The sequence below is a fragment of the Salmo trutta genome, chromosome 23 (assembly GCF_901001165.1).
Source record: "Salmo trutta chromosome 23, fSalTru1.1, whole genome shotgun sequence".
Taxonomy (NCBI): domain Eukaryota; kingdom Metazoa; phylum Chordata; class Actinopteri; order Salmoniformes; family Salmonidae; genus Salmo; species Salmo trutta.
Window position 1 is genome coordinate 11,114,138 of NC_042979.1, and position 15,529 is coordinate 11,129,666.

At 40.8% G+C, this 15,529-nt stretch overlaps 2 protein-coding genes across 2 annotated transcripts; one reads left to right on the forward strand and one right to left on the reverse strand.

Moving 5' to 3' along the window:
• Positions 1-372: 372 nt before the first annotated feature.
• gzma (granzyme A) lies at positions 373-4,483 on the reverse strand. The gene is made up of 5 exons (XM_029708909.1): positions 4,295-4,483; positions 4,022-4,169; positions 3,468-3,621; positions 1,387-1,656; positions 373-1,190 (listed from the first exon to the last, which is right to left on the reverse strand). Exons 1-5 carry the CDS (start codon positions 4,377-4,379, stop codon positions 1,011-1,013), a joined length of 837 nt encoding a protein of 278 aa, XP_029564769.1. The 5' UTR covers positions 4,380-4,483; the 3' UTR covers positions 373-1,010.
• Positions 4,484-9,735: 5,252 nt separating this feature from the next.
• LOC115159325 (relaxin-3 receptor 1) lies at positions 9,736-11,617 on the forward strand. The gene has a single exon (XM_029708911.1). The coding sequence runs from the start codon at positions 10,160-10,162 to the stop codon at positions 11,387-11,389; it is 1,230 nt and encodes a 409-aa protein (XP_029564771.1). The 5' UTR covers positions 9,736-10,159; the 3' UTR covers positions 11,390-11,617.
• The last annotated feature ends 3,912 nt before the right edge of the window (positions 11,618-15,529 follow it).

A 15,529-nucleotide genomic window follows, 5' to 3' on the forward strand; every position in this document is an offset into this window, starting at 1 on the left:
CCAGTAGATTATCGACTTGATTCATGATGATGACTGCTAGCTAAAATTTTCAAAGTAAGTCCAATCAAAGCTACTGTAGATATAACGTGATTTGACGTCATTTTATCTGTGGCCAATGACTTTGAGCCTTCTTGGATGGGCACTTCTAATGTAACTCAATGGCAGCACCCAAGGGGATTGAATTTTCAAGCTCTACCCTTACATTTGGCAGTGACGTAGTGTCCCCATGAGTGACAGAACCCTGAGCCAATCACGGCGCAACTAGAGAACATTAGCAACCCCTACGCTCCGTATTTTCCAGTGGCTACCACACCACCACAGAAACAACTGCATTTTGGAGCTGTCTTACTCAAGAAAGAAAAAAAGAGACCATGGTTGTATGCAGCTTTATTAACTCAATTATTTATTTTATTTTTTACATGTTTGCAAACTGATATGTGACACATATTAATGCCAAAATAACAATCAAAACAAGCAACCCCCTCCCCCAAATAAAATATGTTGTTGTTATTATGCTAAAAATGGGGGGCTCAAATAGTTACTTTTTTTGTTATAGTTTCTTTGCTAAAAATTTGGGGCTCACATTGTTAAGCATAGAAATGTAACCAAACTGTGTGAACCACACAAGCAGATATACAGTTGTAACCTGACGCCCATGGACTGTTCAAGCTATTCAAAACAGAGATGCCGGCGAGGTAATGTATATAGCTAAAGCTGATGTCCCACAGAGATGTCCAACAGAGAAATCTTGTTTGACACATAGAGATCCAGCAAAGACAACCGGTCTCCCTAAAGGAAATACATAAATGACGGGTTGCCACTGCTCTAGAAGGAAAAAGAAAACTGTCAGGAAAAGTGAACACCACAATAGTTGCAGTTACTCTTTATTTTAAACAGAGAGGCAAACGGGTGATGACATAAACACATGTATTGTATGAGCCTTAGGGACCTAGGAGCTGGACTGTAATTGATTCTAGTTCAAACAATCTATGGTCTGACCCATTACATCCTTACAGTATGCCAACGTTGGTGGTGTTTGATTGATGTTTGATGATCTTGTGGATCCAATCCAGGTGTCTTTTGGAGAACCGGGTGTACACTCCAGGCTTCTTGGGGTTGCCACAGCCCAGTCCTCCAGACACCAAGCCTACAAAGGCTTTCTTACACTCCAACGGACCACCAGAATCCCCCTGGAAAAGGTCAACAAACATTTGACCTTTCATGCAGGTTAACATGGATGTTGGTTGGACCAGGTAACTAGAGTTCATGGCATTTGACTGGATCAAAGGTTAATGCAACAAATTCCCTTGAAAAAACACCCACAGTATGTTGCAACAACATGGAAATCAATGTAGTTAGATCTATCAGTTCCCCCACCAACCGTACCTTGCAAGCATCTGCCTGTCTTTTGTTGTTGCTAGCACAGAGCATGTCCTGGGTGATCACAGGGTTTCTGTTGTAGAAGCAGTCACAGAGCTTCCTGTCCAGTATGTCCACCTCTGCCCCCTGCAGTGTGTCTGACGGCATGCTACCCGTAGCACTTACCACCCCCCATCCTGTCACCTGGCACTGTGTGCCAACCTGGAGGTCTTTGCCAGACTTTGAAACCTCTTTCACTTTCACTGCCTTGCTGTTTATCTTGACTTTCATCTTCAGCTGTAAGAACAAAACTGTTAAGCATCAGGTAATCAGCTTGTGAAGATGACATGCAGACTTGACGTATCTTGCGCTGCATGACGCAAGCGCCCTCATTGCATCTTCAATAAACAAATACAGTTGAAGTCGGAAGTTTACATACACTTAGGTTGGAGTCATTGAAACTCATTTTTCCACCACTCCACAAATTTCTTGTCAACAAACTATAGTTTTGGCAAGTCGGTTAGGACATCTACTTTGTGCATGACACAAGTATTTTTCCCAACAATTGTTTACAGACAGATTATTTCACTGTAGCACAATTCCAGTCGGTCAGAGGTTTACACTAAGTTGACTGTGCCTTTAAACAGCTTGGAAAATTCCAGAAAATGATGTCATGGCTTTAGAAGCTTCTGATAGGCTACTTTGACATAATTTGAGTCAATTGGAGGTGTACCTTGGGATGTATTTCAAGGCCTACCTTCAAACTCAGTGCCTCTTTGCTTGACATCATGGGAAAATCAAAAGAAATCAGCCAAGACCTCAGAAAAAATTTTTGTAGACCTCCACAAGTCTGGTTCATCATTGGGAGCAATTTCCATACGCCTGAAGGTACCACGTTTATCTGTACAAACAATAGTACGCAAGTATAAACACCATGGGATCATGCAGCCGTCATAGCGCTCAGGAAGGAGACGCGTTCTGTCTCCTAAAGATTAACGTACTTTGGTGCGAAAAGTGCAAATCAATCCCAGAACAACAGCAAAGGACCTTTTGAAGATGCTGGAGGAAACAGGTACAAAAGTATCTATATCAACAGTAAAGCAAGTCCTATATCGACATAACCTGAAAGGCCGCTCAGCGAGGAAGAAGCCACTGCTCCAAAACCTCCATAAAAAAGTCTGACTACCGGTTTGCAACTGCACATGGGGACAAATATCGTACTTTTTGAAGAAATGTCCTCTGGTCTCATGAAGCAAAAATAGAACTGCTTGGCCATAATGACCATCTTATGTTAGGAGGAAGAAGGGGGAGGCCTGCGTGCTGAAGAACACCATCCCAAACGTGAAGCACGGGGGTGGCAGCATCATGTTATGGGGGTGTTTTGCTGCAGGAGGGACTGGTGCACTTCACAAAATAGATGGCATCATGAGGGAAGAAAATTATGTGGATATATTGAAGCAACATCTCAAGACATCAGTCAGGAAGTTAAAGCTTGGTTGCAAATGGGTCTTCCAAATGGACAATGACCCCAAGCATACTTCCAAAGTTGTGGCAAAATGGCTTAAGGACAACAAAGTCAAGGTATTGGAGTGGCCATCACAAAGCCCTGAACTCAATCCTACAGAAAATTTGTGGGCATAACTGAAAAAGCGTGTGTGAGCAAGGAGGCCTACAAACCTGACTCTGTCAGGAGGAACTTATTGTGGGAAGCTTGTGGAAGGCTACCCGAAACGTTTGACCTAAGTTAAACAATTGAATGGCAATGCTACCAAATACTAATTGAGTGTATGTAAACTTCTGACCCACTGGGAATGTGATGAAAGAAATAAAACCTGAAATAAATCATTCTCTCTACTATTATTCTGACATTTCACATTCTTAAAATCAAGTGGTGATCCTAACTGACGTAAGACAAGAAAGTTTTACTAGGATTAAATGTCAGGAATTGTGAAAAACTGAATTTAAATGTATTTGGCTAAGGTGTATGTAACCTTCCGACTTCAACTTTATATCCGGGACAACAACCAACTATATCACTATTGATTCCGTTTTACCAACTAATGAGGCACAGCGCCCCAGAGTGCATGCTTTTGCTGTGATAAATTCACCTTGATTAACATGATGTCATCTTCCTTGGTTCTGTCACTGTAGGTGCCAGGCACATAGTACTCCTCAATGGCTACCCGCTGTGTGTTTTTGCTGCTTGTCAGAGAGTGAGCTCCAAGGACGGCTTCCACGAATTTCTTAGACTCACCAAAGACACTGCAATTCAAGACCACGTTTTTCTTGTTCACATTACATCGTTTCCTCTGAACTGCCATTTCCAAATACTTTAACCACATGCAAATGAGGTAAAAGCAAAAAAGCACTTATTTTCTAAGCATGGTGTATGTACAGTATGTAGGTCCTTTTCTATGGTTTTAAATGCCTGTTTGTACATAATGTTTTCATGTTTATATGTTCACCTGCCGGGGACTGCAGATGTAAATTAGCTTTCAGCTAAATCTGGTACAACGTATCACTTATCATACTCTGAGACTTATGTTTTGTTGTACTGCCAAATAAACATTATAAATAAAAATAAACATGGTGTCCTTGCCTGAACTCAGTAATTGAGATATTAACATGGTGTTAAATCCAAGTTATCAGCCAATTAACCTACCCCTTACAGTGAGCTGCCGTCAGAACCCACTGGTCTCGGATCAGAGTGCCTCCACATACGTGACTGTTCTTGACCTGAAGGGACACCATCCACGGCCTGGAGTGAGGCTTGACCTCATGTCCCCCCACGATTGTAACCTCCGAGCAAGCTGAGAGAAGAAGACATCATCATCGCAATGTGTCACAATAGATACAGCACAGCGCTTTAGAGTGGCACAACGTGACACAGCCAGGCACAGGTTGAAAGATAACTTTCATGTCTATCTACCCTTACCTGCTAATTTCCAAACAGAGGCAATCAAGAGGGCGGTTTGCAGCAGTGGTCCCCCAAAACGTATGATTCTGTTGAATCTCTCCATCTCAACTCACTGAGTCCATGGAAGAAAGCACATTTTATGAGTGTTCAGTAGGAGAGGTAAGGGGGCTGAGATTGCTCTGTATTTGCTGTGAGGTTTCTCTTGTGGTTTTTACAAACACATCTGCTGTTCACAACACCTGCAGACAATGCCTTGGTTTTGACACCATTGCTCTCTCACTTTTACACGGCTTGCAAAATATGTCAACTTGAGCTGGAGAAATGTGTCATGTGTTTTAGCATTGTATAATTAAGAACAGAGTAAACATTGAAAGGGTATACAAGATAAGTGGATAAAGGTTTGATTTAAGAAGGAACTTCTGAGATAACTTCTGAGATAAGTTCAAGACATGCTCAAATGAGTGCTACCCCACTGGGCACAGACGTCAGTTCAAAGTCTAGTTTCGATATACATTTGGTTGAGTTATCAACTAATGTGAATTCAACGTGAAATCAACAAACAGTTTTACCCTGTCATTAGATTTAGGTTAAAAGTTGGGTGAAAAAAATACACAATTCCTTTATGTCAATCAGTTTTCCACATTGATTCCATTTTTTTATGATGTGGGAACAACGTCGATTCAACCAGTTTTTGCCCAGTGGGGTGCTAGAATGTTAGTAATCTTGCTTTTATACCAGTCTAGGCCATGGAGATATACCTTTCTGAGGCTGTTTCCTCTGAGGCTGTAACACTGTTGTTTTAGAAGCAGCTTGAGGGAAGAGCTTTCTTCCCAGCTCAGCGCTGCTTAGTCAGACGCTGCAGAGCATGCTTCCTGTCAACACTCTTCACTCACACCTTTTTTGTCTTCACCCCTTGAGATCACACCCTTGAGGCATACATTTTTTTTCACAACTGTTAATTATATACCTCAATGTTCATAACAGACGGTGATGTACAATTTCCTTGCACAACCGACAGTGTGAGTCTGAAGACTTGATTTACTCTCTGTGATGTTTTTCTACAGAAATCTCAACTATGTTCAATGATGTTAAATATATTGTCTTGCTTTATACATTGTCCTTCTTGAAATGGCAGCGCTGTGTAAGTTTAAAGTCACAACTGTGCAAATGAGCCACTTTTAAAAGCCTTTGACACTGACAATCAGTGGTTGTCTGCTTGGAATGAGATGGGTTTTTATGCAGAAAATCATGGCCATGTCGCAGACTAACCCCAGGCTACAACCCCCCAGTTTCCTTTAAAAGACGTTACCTCTCAAGTCTATTATTGAGAGCTTAAACAAAAAGCTGAGCACCATGTTTTCTCTAGTTAGAAAATGTCAGAATCACAGAAGTCAATACCACTGAACAGATGGTTCAGCTTCTCTTATTTTCCCCCAAATAGGCACAGACATTCAAATCACACCGAGTTAAAAGTGTTGAAGTGTGTTGAACTGCTGAAAAGTTGCATCAGGAAAAAAAGAACACTGTCACCCACTTGCCCTATGACAGAGTTTGTCAGGCTGCTACCTTTACATTCCGTGACATCCCTATGAGGGTGTTGTTTTCTCGCTGTGCAACAGTAGATCACCTTTCATCTCCTTTCAGAACGATTTGAAGGCGCGTTTACCTGAGATAAGCGTCTCGCTAAATCTATTATTAATTAACGTGTATGTCACTGTGTAAAGGCCTACCTCATACCTGTAGATTATACACATATTCATCTTTATACTGTCTGTGGTGAGTTTTTCATCTTCAAGCCATTTTAATGTTGTTTTCCTGTTAGTTCTATCAAAGCAAACAAACAGACCATTAACTATCAATAACTTAACTTCATATAACACCAGGGCCAGAATTTTCTTTATGCTGTGCCAAAGGTGTACAACACACCTCCCAATCCGGTTCCTTGGGCACTCAAGGTTGACATCTACATCGACGGGGTCAAGGCAAAGCAACTACAGCTCAGAATGTCTTTGTTCTACTTTCACCACAGATGCTATGGGTGTATAATCAATGGCCGGTGATGAAATAACACTAAAGTGAGTGTACTGCAGACAACCGTTATGAAAGATGAAGATAGCCGACTGCAACTCCTCATTAATTATTGAAGGGCCAAATGTTACAGTTGCTGTTAGACACAAAAAACATGCCAGGTGACCTGGGACCAAGAGCACTACCATAAGACAGTGTGAATTCAGATCACCAGTTCAGAGCGTAAGGTTTACCGTTCAAACAAGGTATAGGGACTATGTTGTGTGTTTGACTTGTGGATAACAACCCCCTTCCCCACATCTGAGTTGAATACCATAGACAAAAAGAAACTAAGAGTGTACAATACAATACACAATACATGATCTTTCGCTTACTGTTTTATCATATTGATAATAACAGAACAGGGCATTATACCTCATAAGAAACTGGACACAAACAACAGAGATGAGGCTACTGTATGTATTCTTCCCACACATTTTCCCCAAGGCAAGAACAGGAAGGATAACAGTCCAACGTCTATAAGGTGGAAAATAAAATACATGTTTAAAAGCCCATCAGACACAGCTCCAACTCTGACCAGCTCTATTACCGTGGCCATCCATTAGCCTAGAGGTAAACAAAAATAGAATAGTCTGAATGAATTGACCATGAATTGATACCTGTGCATTATCACGGTATAACTAATATTATAGTTTGGATGTGAAATACCTCACACAATTTATTTTTCCTAGAGGTAATTCTTATCATGTAAATTATAAATGTAGTTGAAAGCAGCAGGGAAAAACATGGTGGTGTCCAGCTGTCATCTTTCAGCTGAATATGTGTTTTCAAAGAAAGGTGGGACAATTGAATCAAAGTGACGTATTTTAAGTTTCAATGCCTCAAGAGTATATGAAAGAGGTTGCCAAGTGACAATGACAGAGGCCATTCTCAAGAGGAGGACATAGTAAAGAATTACAGGCAGGCCTTGAAGTGAGGCACTCACACCTAGACAATGTCTTTCAAATCCTTCTGTTGGGATTGCTCTGTGTGCGTGTGCGTGTGCGTGTGCGCGCGTGTGTGTGTGTGTGTGTGTGTGTGTGTGTGTGTGTGTGTGTGTGTGTGTGTGTGTGTGTGTGTGTGTGTGTGTGTGTGTGTGTGTGTGTGTGAAAGAGAGAGATGGGGTCTTGATAAAGCCTTTGAACGTGTGCTTCTACCGTTGAGGAACAGGTTCTCTCTCTGGGACTAAATTGAAGCTTTTCATTAAAACGCGAATATGCTGTAGCTTGACACTATGTCATTCAAAGCCTTCGCCAGCGAAGCACAGTTCTCTATTGAAAACAACTGCTTTCTTCTCCTTTCATCTCTTACTTTTCATCACTGCTCAAAGTACCACAGAGAGGACAAACCACCAAAACAAAAATAACTGATTCATCTTTATATAGCATTGACTCAGTTAACATGATATGTCTTAAGGAAGATTAAAACATGTCCTTTGATGGTATGGTTGTTGTCAGCACCTGATGTCTTCCCTTTTCAAGACTGTACGACTTCTATCAGAATTCAAAATCCTTTTAAAACCATGTGTGTAACCCTGCTCATCCCAACTACCAGACTCTCATTATAGTAGATCAATAAATAAAAACATTCTCACAGATCATTCTGCATGCATACCAATAACTGTGCTGAGAGACTTGCTGAATAGCTTCAATTTGACTCTTCAGCAAAAGTAGTCAACTGATGATTGCCACCTTGTGGTGTCTTGCCCAAACAGCAGTGAGCTTTAACTTCATTCAGTAGCTTTGAAAGTTGACATTTAGATTGTGCACAATATTGAGCGTCGACCACCCAGGTACATGCTTGTATGAGGATCCCGATCAGATAAATTCACCACTTTAAATTCAGTAAAGTCATCAGATGTATGAATAGGATTTCTCCCGACTCTACCTGTGACAATATTAACTTTAGTATATCCGAATATTGACTTTTCATTCATGTATGCCATTTAGCAGGCGTTTTTAGCCAAAGCGACTTAACAGTCATTCGTGCATACATAACCGTAGGACTTGTAGCACTTGGAAATATTTACAGTCCTCGCGCTTCCTTATCACATGGCATTTACTCAGGAAAATTAAAAAAGCAGAGAGAGAGTAGAGAGGTCAAAATGTAATGGAATAACACAAGCAGTGAATGTGAATAGTGTGTGAGAGAAAATCCTTGATTGCCCACTGAGTGACGTGATGATTTACCATGGTAGTGTAAGATCGTTACAGGTTGTATCCAATAGGAGGTGGTACCATGTACATACAATACAGTGCAGGTATCCAGGTGCAACAGCCAGGGTTGGGGATAATTACACAAATTAAATGGTTATTCAATTCCTTCTCCTTGTAAATGCCATTTAATTCAATTCAAATTCCAGGTCAGTCTTTGAATTCAGAGTTAATTCAATTACTCGCAGTTCCTTTGTTAGGTCCATTTCAAGAATTCAACCCCAATTCAATATTATCCCCAATAATTCCACAAATTCCTATTTGAATTCAATTCCCTCAGGCTTTTAGGCTGATGATGTCACTGTTCAGACAACTTAGCTGTACTGAAAATATAGACATAAAAGTTTAAATAATTTAAAATAAATCATGCAGTTAAATATTGATACTAAGTGCATTAATTCCATTAACTGGAAATGTACAAATATTGAATTCCAATTCAATTCAATTCCAAAGATTAAATGTTTTTACAATTCCAATTCATTTCCAATCCAAACAGTCCAAAGAGCCTAATTTCAACTCAATTCCAATTCCATGACTTGGAGATTGTTGCAATTGAATTGAATTAAACGTCAACTTTCCACTTCATGAGTGAATTCAATAATTTAATTGGAATTTCAATGAATGTTGGCAGCATCAGTGTTAATTATACAGTGTCAAGGTGTAAAACAGAGGAGGATGATCAAGATAATGATTATATTATTCTCTCACTGCACAATCAGTCAATTACATCAACAGTTGTCAGAAATTGATTTAGAGTGGATGACGGAGATGGTACAAAAAATTATATATACATATAATTAAATAAGGGGGGTATTTGTAGCCTAGTGGAAAGTCTGAATGGAAATCATGGCTCTCTCACACAATTGTGGATAATGTGGCAGTGGAATTGAAACCACACTTTTAATTTTATAATATATTGAAGTTTTGCAGGTGATACGGAGCTCTCCAGAAATAATGGCAGAGTAATACCAATCATAGGTCTATGATTAATGCATGAGCTCAAATAGTTTAGGACTCCCTTGTCGTTCCATTAAAGATGTACTGTAGTGGGGAGCAGAGGAGAAACTATTTGATTTTGATAGATCCTTTGTCTCTCATGCACAGTAAATAAACTGCCCGAATTCAGCACTGCGGACCGTAAGTGCACATGCGTGAAAGGCATATTGTCCAATCCCCGCGAAGACGCTTGAATAAAACGCGTCCCCAGCAGATCATTTCAAGTCATTTTACAGTAAACACTCAGAGGAAGTGTCCCGTCATGTTGTCTTGATAATATAACTGGTCACACCACATGATTTTTCGCACGATTTTACGCGTGATAAATTGTATTTATAAAAAAAAAGAATCATTGTAAGTTTTGTTTTTCTATCAAAACTTTATAATGGATACATGTATGAAAACACTTTTACTTTTATGGCAGTTGTCATCTGGGATCGGGTGTCGACCATTTCAAAGTGGATTTTACATCTAGCAGGTTGTTGTGTGTTAGCGAGTGGCAACAAGAACACTACCCATGGGATATAGGGAGACCGCCGAGGCTGCAGCAGGTGCGTCTCAACAGTTGGGATACCCTTAACATCCAAGGCAACTGGCAGAGCATGGAATGGATTTTCTTAACGGCAGCAGTGCTGGGTTGAGGTCGGAGATGCAGGGGAAACTTACCGAGGAAGGTTCCGGATTCTATCCTGTTTCTGCGTTGAACTTCTCTTTCATGCTTAATGAAACGAACCAGTCCCTTGATTTCCTGGGGGATGGATCCGCCGTCCTGAGAATAATCATCTCTGTGATTTACTCTGTGGTCTGTGCTTTGGGGTTGATAGGAAACATCCTTGTTTTATACCTAATGAAGTCTAAACAAGTATGGAAAAAATCGTCTATTAACCTTTTCGTGACGAGTTTAGCAGTGACTGATTTCCAGTTTGTATTAACTCTTCCCTTTTGGGCAATAGAGAACGCTTTGGACTTCACTTGGCTTTTTGGAAAAGCCATGTGCAAGATAGTGTCTTACGTGACAGCGATGAATATGTACGCAAGTGTGTTTTTCCTGACTGCTATGAGTGTGGCACGGTACTGGTCCGTTGCTTCTGCGCTCAATAGCAGGCGGCGCCGTCCGCGCTGCTCCGCAGGCTTTATGAGCATTGTCATATGGGTTGCTGCTATATTCGCAGCTTTGCCCCATGCGGTGTTTTCCACAACGGCGACTGTCTCCAACGAGGAACTGTGTCTTGTTAAATTTCCAGACACTGTCGACGCACAATTCTGGCTTGGACTTTACCATAGCCAAAAAGTACTGATCGGTTTTCTAATCCCGCTGGGGATCATCTCCGTCTGCTACCTGCTTCTTCTGCGCTTCATCACATCCAAGAACGTGAACACCTCCTCCGCAAAAAGACGCTCCAAAGTGACTAAATCAGTGACTATAGTGGTTCTGTCATTTTTCCTCTGTTGGTTGCCCAACCAGGCACTAACGGCTTGGGGGATTCTTATAAAACACAACGTTGTGCATTTTAGTTGGGCATATTACACCACGCAGGCATATATATTCCCAGTGTCTGTCTGTTTGGCGCACTCCAACAGCTGTCTAAACCCCATATTGTATTGTCTAATGAGAAGAGAGTTCAGAAAGGCTTTGAAGAAACTTTTTTGGCAAATAACGTCTCCATCCGTGACCAACATGAGACCGTTTACGGCAATGACCAAGCCGGAACAGGACGAGCACGGCCATGCGATGGTTCCGTTAGCCCTGTGTCCGGAAGAGCCAGCCTTGGTTTTCTATCCACCGGGTGTTGTTATTTACAATGGGAGAAACGATATGCTCCCGAACAGTACGTAGCCTGTCCTAATACATTTGCCAAGCTGTCTATGGTGCCAAGTTGATTTAAAATGAATGAATTATTTAAATTAATGTATTGTTGTGTTCATCGATTTATTTATTCAATGTATATTTATAGATGTATTTATTCATTTCTATCAGCACTATTTTGTCAATTTTACGCATCAATCAGAAGTGGCATGCTCTCGACTGATTGAAGCAAAAACGGAATAAAGGCATTTCCCTGTTCAAAATGTATTTAGATGCAAATCATTAATGCACAAAAGCAGCCCGTTGGTTAATCTGTAAATTGTAGGCTTCAATGTATATGTGTGACACATCAAAATAAAGACCAGGATAATCTTGACATTCACCTCTGGTAAATGATGTGGTAAATAAATCCTACACATGCTCATTAGTTTTACATCCCTAATTACTTGCATTGCCTTTTTTAGAATCACAGTGCTAGATCTAACCTGTGGGGAATATATTCAGTGGGGGCAACATCTATTTCAATTGTGCAAAGAAGTTATAAATCAGTAATTGAGATGGAAATGAAATGGGCTATCACAGCCTCTCCTCTCACATTTATGTGGATGACCTGTCCTTTAACAGGTTTTAGAGTTCAATTTAGAAGAGTAGTACAGAGATCGTCACTATAATAGGAGCAAACACCAGCAGTGACAAGTCCTTTTTATTCTGAGCTAATTCCTTCTAGGAAAGATGGGCATGCGAGAGGTGTGATCTGTAGAGTTTCTTATGAAAGGTGGGCAGTTGACAGACAAATACTCCCTCTCCCTGGAAGTGAAACAACTGAAAGAGCACTGCAAGGGCACATCATTGACAATAACCCTCTGTGCAGAACACATGACATACTGCACCTCTGTGCATACATACCACATGATACAGTGGCTTGCGAAAGTATTCACCCCCCTTGGCATTTTTCCTATTTTGTTGCCTTACAACCTGGAATTAAAATAGATTTTTTGGGGGGTTCTATCATTTGATTTACACAACATGCCTACCATTTTGCAAAATATTTTTCATCAACTTGAGCGTGCATTACTATTCACCCCCCCAAAGTCAATACTCTGTAGAGCCACCTTTTGCAGCAATTACAGCTACAAGTCTCTTGGGGTATGTCTCTATAAGCTTGGCACATCTAGCCACTCGGATTTTTGCCCATGCGTCAAGGCAAAACTGCTCCAGCTCCTTCAAGTTGGATGGGTTCCGCTGGTGTACAGCAATCTTTAAGTCATACCACAGATTCTCAATTGGATTGAGGTCTGGGCTTTGTCTTGGCCATTTCAAGACATTTAAATGTTTCCCCTTAAACCACTCGGGTGTTGCTTTAGCAGTATGCTTAGGGTCATTGTCCCGCTGGAAGGTGTACCTTCGTCCTAGTCTCAAATCTCTGGAAGATTGAAACAGGTTTCCCTCAAGAATTTCCCTGTATTTAGCGCCATCCATCATTCCTTCAAATCTGACCAGTTTCCTAGTCCCTGCCGATGAAAAACATCCCCACAGCATGATGCTGCCACCACCATGCTTCACTGTGGGGATGATGTTCTCGGGGTGATGCAAGGTGTTGGGTTTGCGCCAGACATATCATTTTCCTTGATGGCCAAAAAGCTCAATTTTAGTGTCATCTGACCAGAGTACCTTCTTCTATATGTTTAGGGAGTCTCCCACATGCCTTTTGGCGAACACCAAATGTGTTTGCTTATTTCTTTCTTTAAGCAATGGCTTTTATCTAGCCACACTTCCGTAAAGTCCTGCTCTGTGGAGTGTACGGCTTAAAGTGGTCCTATGGACAGATACTCCAATCTCCGCTGTGGAGCTTTGCAGCTCCTTCAGGGTTATCTTTGGTCTCTTTGTTGCCTCTCTGATTAATGCCCTCCTTGCCAGGTCTGTGAGTATTGGTGGGCGGCCCTCTCTTGGCAGGTTTGTAGTGGTGCCATATTCTTTCACATTTTTAATAATGGATTTAATGGTGCTCCGGGGGATGTTCAAAGTTTCGTGTATTTTTTTATAAATCAACCCTGATCTGTACTTCTCCACAACTTTGTCCCTGACCTGTTTGGAGAGCTAATTGGTCTTCATGGTGCCCCTTGCTTAGTGGTGTTGCAGATTCTGGGGCCTTTCAGAAGAGGTGTATACAGTTGAAGTCAGAAGTTTACATACACCTTAGCCAAATACATTTAAACTCAGTTTTTCACAATTCCTGACATTTAATCCTAGTAAAAATTCCCTGTCTTAGGTCAGTTAGGATCACCACTTTATTTTAAGAATGTGAAATGTCAGAATAATAGTAGAGAGAATTATTTATTTCAGGTTTTATTTCTTTCATCACATTCCCAGTGGGTCAGAAGTTTACATACACTCAATTAGTATTTGGTAGCATTGCCTTTGAATTGTTTAACTTGGGTTAAATGTTTTGGGTACCCTCCCACAAGCTTCCCACAATAAGTTGGGTGAATTTTGGCCCATTCCTCCTGACAGAGCTGGTGTAACTGAGTCAGATTTGTAGGCCTCCTTGCTCGCACATGCTTTTTCAGTTCTGCCCACAAATTTTCTATTGGATTGAGGTCAGGGCTTTGTGCTGGCCACTCCAATGCCTTGACTTTGTTGTCCTTAAGCCATATGGCCACAACTTTGGAAGAATGCTTGGGGTCATTGTCCATTTTGTGAAGTGCACCAGTCCCTCCTGCAGCAAATCACCCCCACAACATGATGATGCCACCCCGTGCTTCACGGTTGGGATGGTGTTCTTCGACTTGCAAGCCTCCCCCTTTTTCCTCCAAACATAACAACGGTCATTATGACCAAACAGTTCTATTTCTGTTTCATCAGACCAGAGGACATTTCTCCAAAAAATACGATCTTTGTCCCCATGTGCAGTTGCAAACAGTAGTCTGGCTTTTTTTATGGCAGTTTTGGAGCAGCGGCTTCTTCCTTGCTGAGCGGCCTTTCAGGTTATGTCGATATAGGACTCGTTTTACTGTGGATATTAATACTTTTGTACCTGTTTCCTCCAGCATCTTCACTTTGCTGTTGTTCTGGGAATGATTTGCACTTTTGCACCAAAGTACGTTCATCTCTAGGAGACAGAATGCGTCTCCTTCCTGAGCGGTATGATGGCTGCGTGGTCCCATGGTGTTTATACTTGCGTACTATTGTTTGTACAGATGAACGTGGTACCTTCAGGCGTATGGAAATTGCTCCCAGGGATGAACCAGACTTGTGGTCTACATTTTCTTTCTGAGGTCTTGGCTGATTTCTTTTGATTTTCCCATGATGTCAAGCAAAGAGGCACTGAGTTTGAAGGTAGGCCTTGAAATACATCCACAGATACACCTCCAATTGAATTCAGTGTTTTCAATTAGCCTATCAGAAGCTTCTAAAGCCATGACACCATTTTCTGGAATTTTCCAAGCTGTTTAAAGGCACAGTCAACGTAGTGTATGTAAACTTCTGACCGACTGGAATTGTGATAGAGTGAATTATAAGGGAAATAATCTGTCTGTAAACAATTGTTTGAAAAATTACTTGTGTCATGCAGAAAGTAGATGTCCTAACCGATTTGCCAAAACTATAGTTTGTTAACAAGAAATTTGTGGTGTGGTTGAAAAACGAGTTTTAATGACACCATCCTAAGTGTATGTAAACTTCCGAATTCATGTGACAGATCATGTGACACTTAAATAAAGTCCAGGTAATTTGTGGCACCAGATATTATTTGGAGCCTTCATAGCACCACTTTTCCGGGGTTTTTTATATATATATTTTTTGAAACAAGTAATTTTTTAAATTTCACTTCACCAATTTCGAATATTTGGTGTATGTCCATTACATGCAATCCAAATAAAAAAAATCTATTTAAATTACAGGTTGTAATGCAACAAAATAGGAAAAACATCAAGGGGGATGAATACTTTTGCAAGGCACTGTACTGCACCTTCGTGCATACATACAACATGATATACTTTACAATACATCCTACAGGGCGCAAATGTCTGTTCAATGTCTAGTTTTGATTAACATTTGGTTGAGTTGTCAACGAATGTGAATTCAACATGAAATCATCAGAACATTTCACCATGTCATTGGATTTAGGTAAAAACTTGGGTAAATAAAAGGAAAATCCCTTACGTTGATTAC

Excerpts from the sequence above, each read along its gene's own strand:
- gzma (XM_029708909.1), bottom strand. The coding sequence starts at position 4,379 with ATGGAGAGATTCAACAGAATCATACGTTTTGGGGGACCACTGCTGCAA. Across the intron at positions 3,622-4,021 it reads ACGGCAGCTCACTGTAAGGG|TGTCTTTGGTGAGTCTAAGA; the intron begins GTAGGTTAATTG and ends CTTGAATTGCAG. Across the intron at positions 1,657-3,467 it reads ATGACATCATGTTAATCAAG|CTGAAGATGAAAGTCAAGAT; the intron begins GTGAATTTATCA and ends TTGTTCTTACAG.
- LOC115159325 (XM_029708911.1), top strand. The coding sequence starts at position 10,160 with ATGGATTTTCTTAACGGCAGCAGTGCTGGGTTGAGGTCGGAGATGCAG.